General features: G+C 43.9%; 1 protein-coding gene across 1 annotated transcript in view; it reads left to right on the top strand.

The window, feature by feature from the left end:
- The first annotated feature begins 5,974 nt into the window (after positions 1-5,974).
- The window catches only part of B3GLCT (beta 3-glucosyltransferase), a 366,095-nt gene continuing 347,198 nt past the window's right edge, over positions 5,975-24,871 (top strand). The window contains exon 1 of the mRNA XM_083169834.1: positions 5,975-6,187. Within this exon, the coding sequence (XP_083025960.1) occupies positions 6,145-6,187 (43 nt within the window). The 5' untranslated portion in view covers positions 5,975-6,144. The remainder of the gene's footprint in view (positions 6,188-24,871) is intronic.

The raw sequence follows: 24,871 nt of genomic DNA, 5'->3' as shown, positions 1-24,871 counted from the left end.
TCCTCCAGGGCCTATTAGTATAATGTATTGATTCACCCCTTTAAAACATATCTATATTTAATATATCCAATGAATATTAGTGGAGACAGACCATAAGATAAAATACAAATACCATATCACAATCAAATTATGAACATACATTTGTCATGAGATGAACTGTGACCCTATTGATAGTTTCCGGGTCAGGGAACCTCTCCTAGTCATTGTACATATATAAATCGGAGATAATTAAATAATTATATAGAAAATGGTAGGCACTTCATAAAAGGAAGCATATATTGTAATTGCAACTTAAAAAGCAGTCAGCAAACATTGGGGTTTATTCTAGTTCATTCTTTCTGACAAAATCCTTCTTAGATGGACAAAACCATGTGCACTGCAGGGGGGGCAGATGTAACATGTGCAGAGAGAATTAGATTTGGGTGAGTTATTTTGTTTCTGTGCAGGGAAAATACTGACTGCATGATTTTACACTGCAATATAGATCTCACTTTGAAGAACCCCCCCCCCCAAATCTAATTCTCTCTGCACAAGTTACATCTGCCCCACCCGCAGTGCACATGGTTTTGTCCATCTAATAAAGATTTTGTCAGAAAGAATGAACTACAGTAGAATAAACCCCATTATTATTTTATGTATATATCTATTGCTTCTATTATACCTTAGTCCGGTGTCCGGAAGTGATGTGGTGCTTATTCAGCCAATCACTGTTAGTCGGAAATGAGTGGCATCCTAATACACCAATAATAGGACATATGGTGATAATCTTTATACCTAGGAACTATTCGGTCCAGACACATTGTCCCCTCAAAATAGATTCCCCTACCGATTATTAAAGATGTAAATCTGTGCTTAAATCATAAGGGACCATCATTTTAGATACCTCTGGATTCCCGTCTATCCTGAAGTATACTATTTCTTTTTTGGGACGGTTTCTAACGTCCATACACTTGTTTGTCAGAGTGAACTCGGTCAAAGCGTCTATTGCCGGAAGTGACGTTCTGTCCCTCTAAACCAGTGGTAGCCAACCCTAGCCTACGAGAGCTACCAACAGTTCACATTTTCCAGACAACCTAGCTGCTGCACAACTGCACTCATTAATCACTGACACATTTTAAAAGATACACAGATGGAGCTAATTAGCTCACTTGTGATTCTGTGAGGAGACCTGCAAAACATGCACTGTTGGTAGCTCTCGAGGACTAGGGTTGGCTATCCCAGCTCTAAACCATCTTATCAAAAATGTATGTATATAATTTGATTAAGTATATTTTTTCCCCTTTATTAATTATTTTTTTAGAGACAAAATATCGTTGTCTACAGAGTCCTCGGATAAACTGATTTAGTTCAATGAAGAGATCAAACATTTTAGGTTCCTTTGTAGGGCATCACTACGGGTATAGCCCGGCTAATTCATTTCATTTATGAAAAAATATCTTTACATGGCAAGTTTTCATATATATATTTCATATATATCATCTTACTGTTTGAAAGACTCTGTGGCTGAATTTGAAAGTTGAATAAAACACAGTCTTATTATCAAAGTCTATCCACATGTGATTTCCATTATTGAACTGTTTTAAAATATATGCGCATTATAATTAATCTTATTGTGATTTAGTATGTGTAATTATTTTTTTTTTTATAGGTGGCTGCCTAGTAAAATAAGATATATTCTTTATTTGTAAAAATAAATAGTTTGATACTTTTTTTAAACCGTCTCCATCTTGTTACTGTTCATGTGTATCCATCCATGGTGTATCCATTTCTAAAGGATTAACAATATAACAGCGCAGTATTTCTAACCCATTTGGGACAGTTGGCTCTTCCCTGTGTGGATTCCAGATCCAGGTTTTTCTGGCTCCAGATACAATACATTATATATGCTCAGACACTTGGGCATATAGAAAAACTGAAGCTCATACCGACATCTAAAACAAATGAATTACATTAATTATAACACCAGATATATTAATGCCCAATCTGGCCACTGGAATCCAGTGACCTAATATTTGTTTTGAGCTAAACTTTTGCTGCTAAACTTGTGCTGCTATTTTTAATACAAATGTTATTGTCTATATTGTTTAATAAAGAGTACATTTGGTACTTGTGTAGTTTCACGGCGCCCGATATATCGGATACGATATCGGCCGATATATCGATGAGATCCAAAGCGATTTTTTACCTGTTCATAACCCCACTATCCACTACGCACGGAGTTGATTTTAAATAGTGTGGCGAGTGCAGTAATCCGCGCAGTAATCCACGCTTCAGGCTCGGTGGCTCGCTGCGCTCGCCACACTATATGAAGTCAACTCCATGAGTAGTGGATAGTGGGGTTATGAACAGGTAAAAAAATCGCATAGGATCACATCGATATATCGGCCAATATCGCATCCGATATATCGGCCGATATCACATCCGATGTATTGGGCGCCGTGAAACTACACAAGTACCGTACATTTTTATCTAATTGATTCACCCTCTATCATTTAAGCACTGCTTTCATTTCTTGTTTTTTTCTATTGTCTATCAATATATAATAATAATATATAATGTATGTGTCCTCTCTATCTTTCTCTCTCTCGATATATATATTTCAGAACAGACACACATGTAGGGGGCATTAATATATATCTTGCCACCGGGCAACTGGGACCAACTTATGCCCGGAGGTGAGAGCTCCTTAGTGATTTGCATGGAGTGACACTGCATGGTGGTAACTTGCACACCTGCCGTAACCCACCATCATGGGATATAGAGCCCATCTTCATTGTTCGGTTCTACTGCTCCAACTCAATGGTGTAACTGTTAATTGAGCACGGTACCTAGAATAAACATTTATCCAGGACAGGTAACTAATATATTAAGACACTTCTGAGTTTACATAATCCTATTAGGGGGAATAATATACAATTTTTTACTAACAATTTTTTTCGATGCATCAATATTTGAGTTTTTTTTTTTTCTATATATAAAATTTGATACTCCTCAGTTTTTTTTATATATTATCGTGTTTTACTATGAGATATTTTATCTTAAAACTATATATATATATATGTGTATGATAAATTCACATTTTAATTAAACAATTTGAGTTAATTTGAGTATGCTCATAGTGATCCTGCTTGTATTATATTAGCACATAATTCTTTTTTCAACATTATTTTGGGTCTCTTACAGATATCTATGTACACACACACACACACACACACACACACACACACACACACACACACACACACACACACACACACACACACACACACACACACACACTGTGATGGCTGTCACCAGGGACAGAAGGAGGAGAAAAAGCCTCCCTGTATGGTCCGGGCATATAGCAAGCAACTCGAACGGTCCGGACTTCACAGGAAGGTTGTAATCTCCTCTTACCCATATCCCTGGTGAAAGCTATCACAGGCAGCCCCCCCCCCCCCCCCCAGACAGCACACCCCAGAACAGGCATCCCACCCGGACCAGACACTACAAGCTCCGGAATGCAGAGTTTGCTGTCCGGTCCGGCATTCCGTGGTTTTTACATAGTCCCTTCTATGACCATTCGGCACTGGAGAAAACCCACGCAAACTTGGAGAGAGTATACAAACTCCACACAAACAAGGCCTTGGTGAGAAATTGAACCCAAGTCCTCTTGGCTTTAAGGTAATACTGCAAACCACTAAGCCAATTGTGCTACTGATATAGCATTTCTGTAGCAATACCTCTGCCCCCATCATACCACCGGGCATTGGCGGATTCAGGGGGGGGGGGGGCACCCGGGCACGTGCCCCCCCCTGTCATACCAGGCTGGTCCATATCGGTCAATCGGTTCCAGAGATATTGCATGTAAACCGATTTTTTTATTTTTGAAATGTGATTTCATGGCTGTTCATGTTCTTTGAGGGCAGATTACTCTGGAACCAAACATTCCAGTTTCACTGGACCAAAATCATTTAAAGCCCACTCAAAAGTTCTTCAATATGATACTTGTCTCATGTAAATGGGTCAGTTGGTTCCGAAGATATAGCCGGTTAAATGAGATAACTGGTTAAAGGGGGGGAGGGGTGGTTTTCTCTCCCCCTCACACTAGAAAATGCAGGGACTAGGCTGGTGTAAAAGGGGCCAACCTGGGAATGCATTTTCTGGTGTGAAAGGGGTATTATTTCAAATAGCCGGGACCTGCAGTGCTCTGAACACAGACAGGCTCTGCCACTGTCAGTGGCTATCACTTCTGCCTGGCGGCGGCTGTCCCCCATTTACCGTGAGCATGTATTCCCCCTTGGAAATGAGCATGTAATCCCACATGGCAATGAGCATGGAACCCTTGGCAATGAGCATGTAGATAACCAGCACTTATGTAGCATAATTTTTAATAGGCATTATGGTGTTTGGCATAATACATAATGGATATAATGGTGTGTAACTTAACGTGTAATGGACATTATGGTGTAAATGTTTAATGCGCACTTTTGGTGGACAATGTCCCTGTTTATGAAGCGTATTGTGAATTTTGGCTTAATCTGTGTGGCATTATGTGAATTCTGGCTCAATCCGTGTGGCATTATGTGAATTTTGATCCATGTGGCATTATGTGAATTTTGTCTCAATCCGTGTGGCATTATGTGAATTTTGGCTCAATCCGTGTGGCCAGGGCCGAAACTAGGGTTTCCGGCGTCCGGGCAAGGCAGTCATTTGGTGAATTCAGCCAATCAGCATCTGGCAAGTCTTTTTAAAGTCATCAGCGCTTCCCGCCGACCCAGGAAAATAGCGCTAGTTGGAGATGGACGGAGTGAAAGTAAGCTGCCGCTACAGCGGCTACACCAGTCCCCGGAACCCCAATGCCTGTCACCGGACCTCCGCTGGCTGTCCCCGGACCTCACAGCGCCCAAAACGCCCGGTGCGCGTGACCCCCCAGTCCCCCCCTAGTTACGGCCCTGGTGTGGCATTATGTGAATTTTGGCTCAATCCGTGTGGCATTATGTGAATTTTGGCTCAATCTGTGTGGCATTATGTGAATTTTGGCTCAATCCGTGTGGCATTATGTGAATTTTGACACAATTCATGTGGCATTATGTGAATTTTGGCTCAATCCATTTGGCATCATGTGAATTTTGGCTCAATCTGTGTGTTATTATGTGAATTTTGGCTCAATCCGTTTGGCATTATGTGAATTTTGGCTCAATCCATGTGGCATTATTTGAATTTTGGCTCTTTCCATTTGGCATCATGTGTAAGGGGCAAGTATAATGGAGTCTAGTATTTTTAATGCATAATGTGTAGAAGTTGTATATGGTGTTGTACACTACACTCAAAGACATGCCCCCTGTTGAGTGGCCACACCCCCTTTTCCGGAGCGCGCCTTCGGCGCACGCACAACTACATCCTTCACTTTTGTCGCCATGGTGGGCCTGCGTATTTTAAATGCCAGGGCCTATTTTTAGTCCCATTCCCACCCTCTCTCTGCCTCTCTCTTATCATGTACACTAGCACAACTAACACCGCCCCTCCCCCACCTAAACCCTCTTTTATCATGGTGCCCCCCCTGTCATTTTATCCTGGATCCGCCCCTGCCACCGGGCCCTACCTAGATTCCAAAAACTATAATTGCAGCACATAATATGGGAATACTGACACCTGGGGATAACTTTTAGGATCTCTTAATGCTTAAGAGATTTACAATTAAAATGTGTGAATAGAGGGATCTCCTTCCCATCCAGAGGTAAATGCATGCTACCAGATGTTCCCAGTCTAGCTGCTGTAGCCAGACGCAGTCACTACCAACAGCTGCCTCTATAACTAAAACGACATAAAACAAAGTACAAAACTTTCTTCTATTCTTCCCCTTATCTTTAACACAGGGGCTCGGCTCAGCCAATCAGAGGGTCCTTCTCGGCGGCCAATTAGAATGGGCCATCGAGTGACCAATGAGCAGGCGGCTCTCATGCGCACGTCAGAGGCTGGAGTGTGGTGTCTATCTGTCACTCTCCGGGTAGTGCAGCGCCGCTGCTGTGTGAGCGCAGTACTGAGTGTTGCTGCTACTGCTGCTGCTGCTGGGATGTGCCGGGCTGCTGGTGACTGAGCTCTCATCGCGGCTGTCATTACCTACTCCGAGTCCGCGGCGGGTTGTGCTGCTGCTCCGGGACCATGCAGGGCGGCATCTGCCTGTCCATCCCCGCTCTGCTGCTCTGTAAGTACCGCTGCTGTCCCGGCGCTGCGCTGCTCCCAGCAACATGGATCAGGAACTTTGTGCAGACTCTTTAAATGCCCGGTGCAGAGGAGGAGGAAACTTTTCTCCTAGCGGATCCGCTTGTTACAGTTCCCTGTCTTCTCCCCCTGCCCCCTCCTGATGTAACTGCAGGCTGCAACTATGCAGCTCCACATGTATCTATAGTATGTACACTATATGCATAAAAATACACAGCGGCTAGTTATGTATCACTGGTACAGATCAAGGTTGTGCATTGCCCAAAGTGCAAATGGTGATTGCTGTTATATGTGTGTGTATATACTGTATACATCAGGGGTGTGGTACAGGGGTCCGACAGTCATTAGCCCGATGTCGGGATCCCGACTGGCCGGACCCAGACAGCATGGTGAGCACAACTATGCCCCTTGCTGCGGGCACGCGAGCCACCTATTCTATTCTCCCTCTATGGGGGTCGTACACCCCCACGAGGGAAAATAGCCAGTGGGAACCTGGCTGTTGGTGTTTTGACAGTCGGGATCCCGGCTGGCACCCATACATCAGTACCCTTCATCTTGGGTAGAACACACCAAGGCAAGTTCAGTTCATCATATTTGATATATTATATTAAAATCTCTGCAAGCGATGGCAGTACTGATTCCATCAGCTGTCCTATATGAATACGACTGTACTATCACCACTTGTACTATCCCACAATTGTTTGTGGCTATCAGAGAATTGTTCCCTACTATGGATGGCTGTGAGGCTATTTATTTATGAATGGTCTCTGAGTGATGCCGTTCTATTGCTTTCAGTGTGTATGTAGAAATGTAACTGCTCATCGTTGGTGCGATTTGTTGGCTTGAGCCTGTTTGTTGTACTAAAGTCGCACCTGCTCCACGGTATCGCCACACTGCGACATTGCTGATCAATGCGTTTCTATGAATGGCAGGTGTGTAAAAAAATAATAAATAAATAAATAAAATATATATATATATATATATATATATATATATATATATATATATATATATATATATATATATATTTGATAGTTCTATAGTCCACCTAATTGGTTGCTGTGTGTTAAATCGGGAAGAGAATGGGTTGGCAATTATTTAATATCTACCGTATGCGTAGTGCAGTGGTGTGCTGTAACATATTACAGCTGATGTATGATTGAGTGCTAACAGCAGGAGTCAGAATAACAGATGATTGGTTGCTGTGGGTTACAGGACATCATGGTTCCATGCACCAGGTTAATAAATACTGTAAGCACCTTTCCCTTGCTGGTGATCGGCTGTATTGCCAGATTAAGGATACTGTGTAGGACTTGTCTTGTTCCGTGGATGCTACAGTATTTGCTCATTGAGTTCTGGTTTTGAGCAATGGGTTAATTTGGAAATGTGTGTGGTGGTTTTAAATATATTTAATGTACATTGTTTTTTTTTTTATATATACTTATTTTTTGAAGGTATTTGATAGAGGAATGTATAGCTCGGTGTAGGCAAAACGGTTGTGAGTATGCAGAGGGGCTAATGTAGGTCAATATGCTTTTAATAGTTTCATAAGGATATTATACACCGGCTTGGAGTTCTGTGACCTGTATAAAAGCACTTAGCCTGCTACCTTGTTCATTTACTGTAAAGCATTTTCATTAGGCATTAATAAGGTTCCTGCCCCCCATATCATTCTGGTGAAATGGTCATATTATGCCATGGTCACTGCACATCTGCAGCTGTTCTGCCAGTGAGGCTGATTATTTATGGAGGGACAAGCATATATTCTGACTCCTAATATGCAGTGCTGTATGGATCATTGGGATGTTTCTGGTACACCAAGGGTGCAATCCCATCAGTGATCAGATGTACTGTTCTGTCACCATCTTAGTATGGTTCTATCAAAGGTAAATGAATGAAGCCTTTAAATAAAGCATAATTTGCACACCTGTAGACTTGTTAACCATTTTTTTTCTTGACAATTGAAGATCTACATGTCCTCCCCCTCTCCTCTCCTCTCCTCTCCCCTCCCCTCTGCCCCCGCCCTCCCATCTTCAGGTAAGTTGACCAGCTTTAAAAATCACCCCCACTGTTTTTCACAGGTTCCCAAGCCTTCCTGCCCGCTGCACCCGATGCCACCTTTGATGTGTTGCTATCACATGTTGTGAATGAATGTTTTCCCAAAGTTTTCTCTGACAAATACAGATGTGTATATGTCTAGCTGTAGTGGAAACATTATGTGAACGCATCGCAGCCAGCTACCTTAGACTTCTTTGGGCGCTATACAATTGTTTATCTCCCCCCCCCCCCCCCCCCCCGATCTCCTATCTAAAGTGACGTGAGAATGTGCGGAAATATTTAATTGATCTTCTTTTATAGCGCTGATAAGTGTCAGGTTTAGCCGCATGAAGCAGCTAAACCTGACTAAACTAATAGGTGTGACTTGAAAAGTCCTGCATGAGCACTCAAACGGTTCAACACCTCGGGGACGGGCAGCTGATTGTGTGCAGTGAGAGCAACAGTAAATAGCTCCCTCAGGTGCGCGAGAGTGGCAGCTGCTGGCATTAACAATTGGATAGTGCCCAGCAGGGCCTTAACTGGTTGTGCGCCAGTGGTGCCTGGCCCACAGCACATTTGCACATCTGCATATCGCCACGCCGCCAGCCTGTCAGAATTTACAAACCTGCTTTCCTCCCCTCGCATCTTTAGCTGCAGCAGATGCCAGGCTGCAAAACAGACCAGTACTGTGGGCGATATGTGAAGGGGGCACTGCTGTGGGCGATATGTGAAGGGGGCACTGCTGTGGGTGATATGTGAAGGGGGCACTGCTGTGGGAACTGTGAGGGGCACTACAGGGGACATTAAGTGTATAAGCAGGAATACTGGGGGGCATAATGTGTAAGGGGCATTACAGTGTGTTGCATAATGTGTAGTGGGCACTGCGCTGTGTGGCATAATGTGTAGTGGGCACTGCGCTGTGTGGCATAATGTGTAGTGGGCATTATGGGGTTTTTGGTACTATTATGTGGCCGCCCCCCTTCCCATTGTTCCTATTTTCAGTATAGGCGGCCATCAATTTCCTTTCTTGCACAGGGCGCCAAAATGTTTAGTTATGGCATTGGCGCCCAATAATTCGGCTGGCTCCCCTTGAAGTGAATGGAGGATGTAAGTGTACATACTGTATAGCATATGCCTTGTTATGCCATGATCATGATCAGTATATGCATCACAACAATGCTGCAAGATGTCACATCTGTATGCCAAACTTCATGTAAGATTATATAAAAATTAGCGATGTCCGGTTGCGAACAGATAAAATGGTATTACATTGTTCTCAGTAATTCCTATGCGTTTTCATTTTCCTTGCCTAAAGTATGCATTTGTTTGTAATGGAACACAAATCAGAAAATGTGAGCCACGTTTCAAACCGGCTATGGGTTGTCTCTGTTTGAAGTGACTGGAGACCCGAAACATTAATTGAGTGCGGTTAGAAAACACTTTCTATACAATATTAGCCATTTTAAAGGATAATTTCACCAAAATCAGAATATGTTTCTGTTCATTAAGAGACTGAGGGGCAGATTTATTAAGCTCGGTGAAGTAATAAACTGTCTGGTTTTTATCACCGGCCAATCAGCTCCTACCTGTGAAGTTACAGGCTTGGTTTGAAAAATGACAGGACAGGTAGGAACTGATTGGCCAGTGATAAAAACCAGACAGTTTATCACTTCACCGAGCTTAATAAATCTACCCCTGAATCACATAGATCAGTGATGGCTAACCTTGACACTCCAGCTGTTGTTGAATTACACATCCCAGCACATGCCCTGCATCAGTTTTAGCATGGCCATATAGTAAAATTGATGCAGGGCATGCTGGGATGTGTAGTTCAGCAACAGCTGGAGTGTCAAGGTTAGCCATCACTGACATAGATGATGACCTCTTGTCTGGCCTTCACCACCATCTAGTGGTTCAACTCTGCTCCCAGATGTTGAGCTGGACTTTATTCAAACAATACTTATGGGTAATTAGGTTGACCACTGAAGGTGGACAGGGTTTGAAGGTCGACAATGGCAATGTCAACAGCACAAAGGTCAACATGAGTTTATGTTCTTTGGCCCAAATGACGGCATTGTCGACATGTGCACCGTCAAAGTGTACGCTCACTATTATTTTCTCCCACCACGCCATAGTACGGTGGTGTCAAACTCCTGGGCTTCCAGCTCTTGTCGAACTACATGTCCTGCCACATTTTTAGCAATCCATTATATAACATCTGTGGCAGGGCATGCTGGGATGTGTAGTTCCAAAACAGCTGGAAGGCCATGAGTTTGACACCACTGCCGTAGTGGATGGCAGGGCATAAAATACAGGCACATGTCTCATGTCAACCTTTTGACTGTCGACCTAATGCTTGTGTCAACCTAAGCCATGTGTACCTTCAGTGGTCCACCCAATGTCGACCTAATTTGGATCAACCTAATGACAGTGTACCACTGTCTTGTGAATTTCATGATACATGACTGAGCCAGATGCCCTAAGCTTCAAAAGTGACAAACAGCCAGCCAATCAGCTCCTACCTGCCATGTCACAGACTGTGTTTGAAAAATGGCAGGTAGGAGCTGATTGGCTGGCTGTTTATCACTCTCCATTTTATCACTTTTGAAGCTTAGTGCATCTGGTCCTCTAGCTCAGTGGTTCTCAACCTCGGTCCTCAGGACCTCCACACAGTATACCTTTTCCAGGTCACCAGCAGCTGCCCTCTTTATCACCAACTGTCACATTATAAAAATGCACAGGTGACCTGGAAAACATGAACTGTGTGGGGGTTCTAGCCAGGGGCCGATTGGAAAAGAAAACCAGCCCGGGAAAAGTTTTGTAGCAGCCTGGGGGTGGGGGGGGGGTTTGCTAGTGACTCTGGGTTTAGTGACCGCAGGGGAGGGGGGGCTGGTAGCAGTGCTAATGACCCGGGAAGGGGGGGAGGGGTGATAGCGCTACTGACCCGGGCGCTGCTTACCCAGCTTCGGTGCCGCGCTCGCCAGCACCATATCCTGAAGAAGTCGCAGGTGACGTGATGACGTCAACCATAAGCGACCAGCGGGCAGCCCCGGCCATCTTCAAACTGGTGAAAGCCGCGGCCATATTTTCTGTGGGCAGCTCAGCCATAGAAACATACATAGATTTTGACAGCAGATAAGAACCACTTGGCCAGGCGGCGGCCCAGGGGGGGAAGCCGACGGCCCGGCCGGGGGGGGGGGGGGGGGGGGGGGTTTATAGCAGCCAAATGTGGTCCGGCCCCCCGGGAAATGGCCCGGTTTCCTGGCGGCCCAATCCGCCCCTGGTTCTAGCTGAAGCCATTGGTATGGTCTGTACAATGTGTAATGCTTCACACAACTGAAATGTAACCATTGCTTTTCTTATTGCTATTTGTCCCTGTAGCACTGTCGTCTTGTGCTCTTATATGTTTTATTTTTGCTACCCTGTTGCTGGTTCTAGTTTTTCCAAAGTCCTGTGCCTCCAGTATAAACTGAATTGCCATTAGCCGCCTTACAATGGGGAAAGAAATGGCAGCAGTAAGATGCATTTTTCCATGCTCCTAAATGGAAGTTATTGATTTCTATAGCACCATTCGCATCTGCACATTAAAGGTATAATGCATTTTATTGTCAGCATCTGTTCGCACACTCAGCATGTCGGTGAGGCCGGTTCTTTATGTTCACTGTCAACCATTAGCCTTGCAGGTAACGGTGCCTCTGCTGCTGACGGTGCTGAGCTCCCAGCATATTGGGCAATTACATCCTCTAGTGCTCAGTCTGTTCCAAACAGGATCCTAAATATACAGGAGGCATCTCACTGTATTCCTCCATTCATTTTCATGGCTGGCACGAATGCCCAGAAATGGATACTTACAATAGAGAAACAAATAGAACGGTTACAGCAGAGTGCATTCCGGCCTGAATTATAGGGCGTGTGTGGTGGCAAATTGCTATGAGAACATTTATTGAGGTAGCCAGGTGCCCGTATTGTAATGTTAGTTCCCAACATTCATTTAAATGTATCTTCATATTAATACAGGTATTTCATTTTTTAAAATAAATATACACACATGCCAAGTCGGGTGTGGGTCATTGGTTCGACACATGAAATAAGTCGATATGGATAAGGTCGACACAAGCATTGCGTCGTCAATGGGAAGATCGACAGCCAAAAGGGTTTTCGCAATTTTTGTTTTTTTTGTCCCAAATTTCAACGTAAGTCGATATGGGCACTGTATCAGTGTAGCGCGTCCACAAGCATGGCTCGCTGCAGTCGACATGCTTGGGGAACGGTGTCTTGCTGCAGTAGAAAAAACATGAGAAAATCATGTCGACCTTTTGACTGTCCACCTTCCCATTGTCGACCTACTGCTTGAGTTGACCTTCCGACCCTGTCAACATTCCCAATATTGACCTAATGCTTGTGTTGATCTTCCGACCGTGTCGATCTTCGCAGTGTTGGCCCAATGCTTGTGTCGACCTTTTGACCTTAGCCTTGTCTAACTATTTCATGTGTCGACCTAAGTCCTGTCAATCTTTAGTGGTTGACCTAATGTCGACAGTCATAGTGTGGACCTAGCGACCATATCCTGCAAGGTCACTGCCGTCCATCTCCGTCTGGGCCCGCTATGATCCCTGTGGGTTCCGAATGACTGCCCGACAGGGGTAGTGTTCCCCCCCCCAGCATCTCAGGAGGGCAGGGTGCTGGAGGAAACGGGGCATTTTGAACATGGCTGGCCACCGGCCGATGTCATGGATGTGAGCGGTCCCCCTGCCAACGGCACAAATGTGGGCGGATCCGCCGCTGAAGTCTCTTGCGGAGCGTGCAGAAGCCCACAGCGGGGACCGGCTAGGTTCTTTTCGCAGGGCGGCGCAAAACCAGCAGGGAAGCATTTTGCACTTTAAAAATTGGGCAGGGCGCGGCGCCCCGCTAATACAGCCTAGCGTAAACACTAAGGGGGATCCCGACAGTCAGTATACCGACGTCTGAATCCTGACTGCCAGTGCTCTGAAAGGAGGGATCCGACTCACGGGCAATTCTCTCTTGTGGGGGTCCATACCACACCCAGTCCCTGCTGCCCTCTGTCCCATCATGCTCCAATGCCTTCTGCTCACCCTTACACCCCACCCCCCTCCATCTAGGCTTATCCATGTCTGAGCCCTACTCTCTTGCTAAAATGTACCTAGCAGTGGAAGCTGTTGAACAGATGGTGAGTTCCCCAGATCCCACTATGCGTACATGTAGGTGATGGGACAGACCGTAACAGACTATTCTATAGATTTGTGTTACGTTTTATAAATAGTCTACAATGAGGTTAATTAAAGTTAGCTGATGTTTCCATGCAAAGGTTTGCTGAGTGGAATAATTTAACCCTTTTCGCTCACTTAGGAATGTTGAAAAATTCCGGCTTAGTGGCTGCAAATAACTGTCACAGTTTCTGGGCCACCAAGCAGATCACACGTTCCAGGTCACCCGGCAGGTGCACAGGAAGAGTTTCCATTGTCTAGAGCAGTGGTTCCCAAACTGTGCGCCTAGGCTCCCTGAGGTGCCTCGGAGCACTTGCAGGAGTGCCTCAGGTTGGTGGTCCAGAGCTAATTCAAATTATTTATGGCCAATGAAACAGGCAAAATGAGTGCTTTGGGCTTCCAGTTATAAAATATGTGGGGAAACAGAAGTGAATCGTGTTCCTCAACAGATAAGGGTGACATATAAGCACAACTTATTTCATTAAAAAATATATTTTTTTGGTACTCTTTACCTAGAAGGGCGCCCACGATTTTGATTGTGGGCATCGTTAGTAAAAAAAAAATTGCGTCGGTCGCATCGCATGCCTTACCTAGAAGGGCGGCCATCGCGGGCATCGCATGCACTAAAAAATCGCATGCGATGCGACCGACGCGATGCCCGCGATTTCCCATAGGGAACAATGTTAAATGTCTCAATTTACCCGATTTTCCATAGGAAACAACGTTAAATGGCCCACAGAGGCCAAATAGTTAACGCCACCCCACGATCAACGTGAACCCGAAGCGTGGCGAGCGTGGGGTGGCGTTAACAATTGTGGGGGCATTTCATACTTCAGCAGTGGCGGATTCAGGGGGGGGGGGGTCACCCGGGCACGTGCCCCCCCTGTCATTCATTTTGTAGCTGAGGACCAGGGCTTTCCAACGAGCCCAGCCCCGTGTCTCTAGCCCCCCGGGAACCAGAGATATCGCCTGGCAAAGCTGTAACATTTTTTCCCCATAGGATAATATGGAACCCGTCAATTCCGACCCCCACCCGGTTCCGACGGCTGCCAGTTCCCCCCCCTGGCATCACAGAAGCTTGTGGTTGATCTCATTCAATTCCAAATCGATGGGCCTTCAATATGATCCCAGGATGGTCCATATTGGTCAATCGGTTCCAGAAATATTACGTGTAAACTAATTTTTTTTATTTTTGAAATGTAATTTCATGGCTGTTCATGTTCTTTGAGGGCAGATTACTCTGGAACCAAACGTTCCAGTTTCACTGGACCAAAATCATTCAAAGCCCACTCAAAAATTCTTCAATATGATACTTGTCTCATGTTAATGGATCAGTTGGTTCCGAAGATATAGCCGGTTAAATAAGATAACTGGTTAAAGGGGGGGAGGGGTGGTTTTCTCTCCCCCTCACACCAGAAAATGCAGGGACTAGGCTGGTGTAAAAGGGGCCAACCTGGGAATGCATTTTCTGGTGTGAAAGGGGTATTATTTCAAATAGCCGGGACCTGCAGTGCTCTGAATACAGCCAGGCTCTGCCACTGTCAGTGGCTATCACTTCTGCCTGGCGGCTGTCCCCCATTTACCGCGAGCATGTATTCCCCTTGGCAATGAGCATGTAATCCCACATGGCAATGAGCATGGAACCTCTGGCAATGAGCATGGGACCCTTGGCAATGAGCATGTAGATAAGCAGCACTTATGTAGCATAATTTTTAATAGGCATTATGGTGTTTGACATAATACATAATGGACATAATGGCGTGTAACTTAACGTGTAATGGACATTATGGTGTAAACGTTTGGTGGACAATGTTCCTGTTTATGAAACGTATTGTGAACCTTGGCTCAATACGTGTGGCATTATGTGAATTTTGTCTCAATCCGTGTGTTATTATGTAAATTTTGGCTCAATCCGTGTGGCATTATGTGAATTTTGGATCAATCCATGTGGTACTATTTGAATTTTGGATCAATCCATGTGGCATTATTTGAATTTTGGCTCAATCCGTGTGGCATTATGTGAATTTTGGCTCATTCCATTTGGCATCATGTGTAAGGGACAAGTATAATGGGGTCTAGTATTTTGTTGCATAATGTGTAGTTGTATATGGTGTTGTACACTACACTCAAGGACACGCCCCCTGTTGAGTGGCCACACCCCATTTTCCAGAGCGCGCCTTCGGCGCACGCACAACTACATCCTTCACTTTTGTCACCATGGTGGGCCTGAGTACTTTAAATGCCAGGGCCTATTTTTAATCCCATTCCCACCCTCTCTCTGCTGCTCTCTTAGCATGTACACCGGCACCACTAACACCGCCCCTCCCCCACCTAAACCCTCTTTTATCATGGTGCCCCCCCTGTCATTTTATCCTGGATCCGCCCCTGCACTTGAGGGTGCCTATTTGGCCTCTGTGGGCCATTTAACATTGTTTCCTATGGAAAATCGGGTCAATTGAGACATTGAACAGGAAAATCGGGTCAATTGGGACATTTAACATTGTTCCCTATGGGAAATTGCGGGCATCGCGTCGGTCGCATCGCATGCGATTTTTTGGTGCATGCGATGGCCGTGATGGGCGCCCTTCTAGGTAAAGGGTACCATTTTTTTTTTATTCTTGGTAACAAACTTTGGCCTAGGGGTGCCCTGAAAAATATTCTGATACTATAGGATGCCGTTATTTCAAAAAAGTTTAGGAACCTCTGGTCTAGAGCCTATGGTGATACTTTGTAAATGGCAATTGGGCATTTTGCAACATTACTCCGAAAAAAGCAAGTGTATTTTTTTGGGAAAATCGAGCCCTTTAATGTGCTGTATTTGCTCAGACAACTGCATCATGGAAATAAGTCACTCAGTAGTTGGCCTTCTGTTACTAATATATAGCCACTTAATGTTGAGTTGCTATGGCACCAAAATTCTGTCAACGGCACCTCAGCATACATCCTCTGTGGCCCTTATAGGGCTGCAGACAAGAATCAAGGAGTTACAATTACAATAAAAGGGAGGGGGCAAAATAATCGAATTAACGGTACTTGTGTAATAACTGGGCGCCCAATTTTGAGATGGACACGATTTTCCATAGGATTCAATGGTAAAATGGTCCTGTTCCTTTCCCCACTATCCAAATGGGCATAGAGTTGATTTTTATATAGCGTGGCGAGCTCAGCGATCCACCGAGCCCGAAGCGTGACGAGCGGACGCGGAATACATTTTAAGTAATCCGCGTCCCCTTGCCGGGCTCGGTGGCTCGCCGCACCGCCACGCTATATAAAATCAATTCTATGCCCACTTGGATAGTGGGGAAATGAACAGGACCATTTTACCATTGAATCCTATGGAAAATCGCGTCCATCGCATCGCATGCGATTTGGCCGAAAATCGCATCGCATCTGATTGTATGCCTTAAGTTAAGGCATACAATCACATAATCGGGTGCCCAGATATTACACAAGTACCGAATTAACCACCCAGAATATTCGATTATTTTGTTATTTTTTAATTTACAAGGGATTATAGTACTAAAGAGTATATACATGTGTGTTTTGAAATTCAAACATAAGTAAGTAATATGCCACTTGACGCCTTCATCAATTCCAATACCTCAAACACCTAGCTTTAGTAAAAGGCGAAATATTTGTGCGTTCTGAAACAATTTGTGTGTTCTCTTCTAGTAGTATTATCTGTTCATTGTTTGGTGTTTTTATGATTAATTTGGTAACTATTTTGTAATTTAGCTGCACCCTATTTAAAGTATGGGTCTCTTATCTATACGATCTCGTTAGTAGTAATATAGACATATGTATATACATATGTATTAAGGCACGTCCGACGGATGGGTGAAAGCTTATGCAATTCTTGTTCCACCTACCTCCTTCCCTACCACAGCAGGGCAAAAGATGCTGTAGCAGGCACAGCAAGTCTTCAACTATCCACCTACCCTACCCAACCGCAGCAGGACAGGAGCTGCTGCAGCAGCCAGAGCAGGTCTCCAACTATCCACCTTCCTTTCCCAACCACAGCAGGGCAGGAGCAAACAAGAGAAAAAATAGCTGACGGGGGTTTGATCTCACATGGATTTCACAACGATATCTACAATGTTCGATTCACAGACGACTCTGTCAATGAGTGGCTGATTCATATCAGTTTGTCAAAAGTTTTGTAAAGTTTAAAATGCTTTTTTTCATTTAATGGACCCTTATAGGCCTTTAAGGGTCCACTTAAAGGAGTCTGTGTAGTGTGTTGTATTTGGAAAGTCATAAGATTTCCAACTACGTATCACAATGCATGAAAGCAACATAAATATCATGGACCCCTTGTGACAGCTCCCTTAAGGGCCCGTATATATTGTATGTAGATATACAGTATATACACACTACCCACCCCCACCCCCCACCTCTGTGATGTGAAGTACCACCACTGACCACTAGAGGCCACTCTTTGGACCAAAGTTTTGCCTTTGTGTGCTAAAAGACATCAGAACAGAAAGTTGCAGCTACACTGATCTGTTGCTGGATATGGAGCAGATTGGACATAGGAGCAGATAGGGACTGGATCTGGGATGGAGAGTTTGTGGGCTGAAAAAAATGGTCACACCTCAAAGTGACAGTACATTGCAGAAGCTGTCGTTATCACGGGCCTTTAATTAGTTCTGTAATTATTATACCAATAAGCAACTACACGCAGGGGCAAACGCAGGATTTTCATGCGGCAGAGGAGGTGGTTTCCTTATATGTATATATAAAAAATACACAAAGCATACATACATGCATATATACACAGCCAACATAGCATACATATCCACAGCATTTATGTGTACACATACATCATATGGGTACAGACAGCATGCAGATACAAATGGCGTGTACACGCAGCATGTACATATACATACACACAGCATGTACTTATAGCCTATAAACATACATATACACCTCTTGTACACACATAGACACAGGCATAATTAGTAGAACCAGCAGCACATAACACACCCACCTGGTTGTTGCTTTTGAGCTGAGGACAGTCCCTGCATCACCGGCAGATCTTCCCCACAGCCATATGTAGATCAGCCTGGGAGGAGCTGCACCCTACCTCTGCAGCACCCCCTGCCTTCAGCCAGACCAGCGGTAGTCTGTCAGGGGGCAGCTGCCGGCCCAGCAGCTGTGGCTTCAGATTAAATAAATAGTTCTGCTGGCCCGATGGATCGGCGGGTTGGAGGGGTTTCTAGGTACTCGGAAACCCCCCTGTGTGCACGCCTGACACTTCTGATCCTGATCAGCGGTTATTGGAAACAACTTCCTTGTGTATTTGATGTGCACTGATATACTTGGCAATCAAGTGATTCTGAATCTGATGTGAGGGGTTGTGTTTGTCAATCAACACTGCGTATCTCTCCAATATACAAATAGTGAAAAATAATTATAAAGCTATATAGCTTCACATATTCAATACCACCTCTAGCCTGAAAATACCCAACTATGGGGGGTATTCAATTCGTCCCACTGCTATTGTATCCAATGGCTCGCATACCTTTTTTCATTTTTTTTTGGAGGGCGAAAAGGCATGGGTGAAAAAAGACAAGAAAAATGGGCAACTTTTTTTTTTCCCAACAAAACATGTTAGAAAACACATGGTCGCAGATCAACATGTTTTTTACACGTAAATATAAAAAGAAAGAAGTGGAGCGCTATATAATGATATTGAAAATATTAAAAAAGAAAATTAATGGTAGGTCAGTGACTGACCTACCATTAATTTTCTTTTTTAATATTTTCAATATCATTATATAGCGCTCCACTTCTTTCTTTTTATATTTACCTATTCTTTCAAGGAATTGACCTTCCTTGGTGTGAGCTGCTTGGTCCGCATACATCTCACTCCTGTCGCCCATTTTTTACCTTAACGGTAAAATAACCCAATTTTTTTATGTTTTTTACACGTGCAGATTTTTTAACCTTGACATAAAATTGCCACTTTGGGGGGTATTCAATGCCGCAGCGAGCGGCCGGCGAGGGGGTTAAACAGCGAGGATTGCTGAAAACCAGCGATCCTCGCTGTTTAACCCCCGCGCCGGCCGCTCACTCTATTCAACCTTCTGGGGAAATCCTCGCCGTCACAGGACGGCGAGAATTCCCCAAAACAGCGAGACCCGCGGGTCTCGCTGCTTCTGGAGCCGCATCCGCCAATTCCCCCTCGCTCAAAAAACGGAGCGAGGGGGAATTGGCGGATGCGGAGGCTGTGTTGAATGCTGTCAGGGTGAGTGGTGACAGCGAGCAGGAAGCCCTGCTCGCTGTCACCACTCGCAAACAGCATTGAATCCCTGCCTATAACTGAATAGGACGAACCGAAATATGCCCTAAAAAACCATCAAAGTGCCTACACCTAGGCAAAACATTGGCACCAATTGAATACTCCGTCCTCTTGTATTATTTTTCACTTTTCATTGACACTTCTGCGCCTGTGTTCGAGAACTTGGTTTACGTTGTAACATAAAATGATTATTCTGCATTTTTGATTTGGAATGTTCTGAAGAACAGGTTAAACTAGTTATTACCTCCTTTTATATTCCTCTCCCTGCCAAGTCTGTATTTAAGTTTGCACATAGGTGATAGCATATAAATAGTATAAGAACAGAGGTGGAAGCGGCTGTTGCTAGGCTTTCATTTTCTATTGAAAAACTTCTGAATACTTTAATTGCAAAGTAAGGTAAAAACACTCTGCCACTCTTTATCTGTGCCATTCTGTGATGCACTGTATAACTCTCAGCAAACTGTTGGCAACCTTTTATGTTCTTTAGTTGTACGATATGAAAGTGACTTCTATTCTCCAAAGCCCTTATGTTAATTATTTTGCCTGTCTTTCTAGAAACCGTACCTGGCTATACTTCATGCTTTACCGGAAGCGAGACAGTTTATTTGTTAGGTGGCAGATTAATGGTGTACTCAAAAGTACTGTTACATTTATAAAAAATCAAGTGGTATTATCGAATTTACTGTGTTGACATCCAATGGTACTTATGTAGTATCTGGGCGCCCGATTTTTTGATTGTATGCCTTAAGTTAAGGCATACAATCAGATGCGATATCGCATCGCATACGACCATATCGCATGCGATGCGATGACCCGATTTTTCCATAGGATTCAATGTTAAAATGGACTGAGTCCATTTTAACATGGAATTCAATGGGAAAAAGGGGTCCTTTTCATACCCCTACTATCCAAGTGGGCATGGAGTTGGATATAAACCTGTGGCGAGCGTAGCGAGCCACCGAGCCCGAAGCGTGGCGAGCGGACACAGAATACCGTCCCCTCGTGGGGCACGCTTCGCTCGCCACGCTTCGGGCTCGGTGGCTCGCTACGCTCGCCACAGGTTTATATCCAACTCCATGCCCACTTGGATAGTAGGGGTATGAAAAGGACCCCTTTTTCCCATTGAATTCCATGTTAAAATGGACTCAGACCATTTTAACATTGAATCCTATGGAAAAATCGGGTCCATCGCATCCGATTTGGTCGCATGCGATGCGATGCGATGTGCCCAATCCGACCCGATTTCTAAATCGGGTGCCCAGATACTACATAAGTACCCATCCAATAATACGAAGATACTGGAGAGGGTATGGATTATTGGATAGAAAAATTAGGTCGACATGGGATTAGGTTGAAAGGGTCATTATGTCAACACAAGCATTAAATAGACTTGGGGAAGGTCGACATGGGGTTTTTCACTTTTTTTGCAAAATGCACCACGTCCCCTCGCAGGGCGCGCTGTGCTCCCCATGCATCAGGCACACTATTTATTCTCCCACCACGCATTCAAACACACTGGCAGAAACTGCAAGAATGACACTGCTTGGTGCATGTGTCTCTGCTTTCTAGGACTGCGTGAACCGCCTTCCTGTTGGGACAAAGTATACAAGAAAGGGGGTGTAGATCCACACAGACTGATAATTTATTTATTTAGAAACCAACTTGTAAAAGCTACTTGGAGAGATAATTTCTGGTAGTTGTAAGGTTGGCGGTGCTCCCAGCATTTAGGATCAATGATTATACACTGGGATTTTCGTCGGGAAGAGACTGACAAAGAAAGAAAAAACGCTTTTTGGGCTCACTCCTTTAAATTTGAATGAATTCAATGGTTATTTTAAGACATAACTTTTATTAAAGACTTTTTTTTAAAAAAAAGAATGGCACAATTGGTTAGGTAATTGGTTTAAAAATTGTTGGGACAAAGTGCCAATTGTATGAGACCGGCCCAATCACAAATTCTATTGTCAGCCAATCTGTTAACTATTCTTGTTGCTTCACCACCGTATCTGCAGCTTGTCTGTTTTTCCTGCTTCCTTTACTGTTTGGGGAAAAATAGGTAGATACTACCATTGACGTGTAGTTAAATGCGCCAAGCTGTACCTTCACTGATTTGTTTTTGTGCATGACTCATTAGACACAGTAACATAACATGTTGTCACAACACCTAAAGGTCATGCTGACTAGACTGCAGGTGAAAGTTGTTTACTTGGATCTGTAAATGTGTCTGGATATGCCCAAGGCTGTTGTTGTGATTGTAGTGTCAGAGTGTTGTATGCTGTTCAGTACTTAGCTCAGAATAGAGATATTTGATCATATTGAGTGCTTTATATCATATACTATCTGTATCCTGATTTTAGATAAAGCCTACTCTGGTTTGGAATCAACATGAGTATTAACTTCTTTGCTCACAACTGCTACACGCCTACTAACTGGAGGCATCTGCTAACAATTACATTATTTACCTCTTTCTAAATGAAAGACACCAATAACGATATAAGCCTCCTACAGTACAAAAATTAACTCTGTAGCCTGTCTGCATGTATTTATAATGTTATCTGCAGTAGGGGGGGGGGGGGGGGGGGAATTAAATAGGCAAGGGCCGCTATTTCCGCTAGCAGAAATAGCTGCCTTGATTGAATACTCCCTTATACTATATATACTATCTATATGCAAGAGTGGCAAGCCCTTACAATTTTTTGTTACTTGCATATGTTTGTGTTTTAAAATTGTTTTGCGGTACTCTCATATTCAAAGTTAATTAGTCTTGTTATAACTTTCAAAGAAATATGTTTTTTCTTTTTCATACTGTGCCAGTCAGATGTCCTTGTTTTTAATGAAAGTGGGCAGTAACTGGTATTTTTAAAGATCTATAAATACCAAATTCTCCCACTCAAGTTGGTTAAGTTAAAGGGTGCCAACGACTTCAATAATAACTGGATAAGTAATATTCTATATGTTTTATTTTTAAATGTGTTGCTATGTTTGCTTTACTGTAATAAACACCATCCTGCTTTTAAGGAAATCGTGGCTTTGCATGTAAATAGGTGAATATACTACAGTAAAATGAGGTATCCACAAGTACTGCAGTTTTTGTGGCTTTTTTTGTGAGGGATTTTATCGTTACATTGGAGTAATTCAGTTGTAGCTCCGTTTGGGCGTCCATTATTTACGATGCGCCCAAATGATCCGGATGTTGCGCAAAGTCCCTAAACTTTTAGGTGCCCAAATAGGACTCTTAACACTCACATCCACTTTATATTTCAAGCAGAAATGTTGGCACTCTCTGCGTTTGCGCCCTAATGGCAGAACAATTGAATTGCTGCAGCTGGGCACCTGAATGACAACTGAATCCCCCCCCTTTATCTTTATCTTTATTTTTATTGCTGACAGAAAGCCGGTGGTTGTGGGTAGTAACTGTTCCTTTTCTGGGAGTGTCTGGGAAATCAAAGGCGTGCCCAGGCATTTGAAGGGAAAGTCGTGTCACGCCAGCTCTGGCCCTGGACAGCCTGTTTCTATTGCAGCTGCCGAGTAAGTCCTGGGCTACGCACAATCTGAACATAGTGGAAAAATTATTTGATGGTGTGCAGCTTGATAATAGATTTGCAGCTTATTGCTAGTCCAGATATACAGATGAAGTGGTATTTAGTTAGCACCAACTGTATCCTTTCTAATTTCATTTGTTTTAGACTGTCTGTAAGATGCATCTATTTTCCTTACTCATTGCAGTGTTGTGTCTAGGATAGAAACCTAGAACATCACCAGGATTGCCCATCTCGCTGATCCAGACCACCATTTTGTGGTATGAATCAGCAAGTTAGGGAAATCCAACAGATGCATGGGCCCAGTCACACTGGGGCAGATGTATTAAGCCTTAACAAGAGATAAATGCACGGGTGATAAAGAGAGATAAACGTCCAGCCAATCAGCTCCTTACTGACTTTTTTCAAACACAGCCTGTAACATGGCAGTTAGCAGGTGATTGGCTGGACGTTTATCTCTCTTTATCACACTTGGATTTATCTCTTGTTAAGGCTTAATACATCTGCCCGACTATTACTGAGGTGAAACCTTAATACTAAGCTTACCACATGGGGGGGCCACGCCAAATAAAATGAACAATTAAAGTTGAGTAAAAACCATTTGTATTATGATCCCTTATATCACAAGCACTACAGTGTGTAGCGTTTTACTCCTCTTTAAGGTCCATACACACTGGGCGATTTTTGCCCAGCGTGTATCTTCGCTGGGGGGGAAAGCCGCTCAGTGCATAGACATTGACCGGCTTTCCCCCTGCCCGGCGCTGTCAGCCGCTTTGCATATGGCAGCCCTATGCAAAGCCGTACACAAAGCTGCTCATCTGCTGGTGATTTCCCGGCCATTATGCGGGAGCGCACATCACCGCTCATCGCCGGGCCGTACAACCTGGGCGACTTTGAGCTGAAAGCAACACCAAGTTTGAGCAGCTTTCAGCTCAAAATCGCCCAGTGTGTATGGGCCTTTACTTTCACTATCTGTAGGCTTTGCTTGCTGCTCCTCCTCATTATCATGAAATTGTTATTCAAATTCTAACTTGAGAGACCAGTGATAGAAAGGCACAGTTCATACGAGTGTATAAGCGCTAATTACAACAAATACAGAATATCAAATCCAAGAGAAGCCCAGATGAAGCGGTAGGGGGTTTATTTATGCAGAGATGTGTTGTAAAAACTGTCACTTCAGTTTCTGCCCAATCTTTAAAAGGGCAATGCTTTTACTAGCAGGAGATAGCTTGTAGATGCATTGCCCTTTTAAATGTCTGGCAGAAGCAGGATCTGAATTGACCGTTTGTACAACTAAACTCTGCATAAATAAACCCCTAGCTTTTGTTTAAGTCAAATGAGCTCATAGGTACAACTGGTTTAATAGCAAATGCTGACAAACTAGAACACAAGGGTGCCAAGGATGAGGTCATAGATGTAGTAACTTAACTGTTATATTGTTAAAATGCTAAAATATATTCGCTCTTGATGGATGCAATCAGTTTGATGTTTGAACCTTGCCCTGCTTGTGAAATGTTATGTGGTTGATATGGCAACATGGCATAAATTCATATGTTTAGCTT

This window comes from Crinia signifera, chromosome 2 (assembly GCF_055691185.1).
Source record: "Crinia signifera chromosome 2, ASM5569118v1, whole genome shotgun sequence".
In the NCBI taxonomy this organism is placed as follows: Eukaryota; Metazoa; Chordata; class Amphibia; order Anura; family Myobatrachidae; genus Crinia; species Crinia signifera.
The sequence above is the reverse complement of the archived record's forward strand: the minus strand, read 5'-3'. Positions and strand labels throughout refer to the sequence as shown.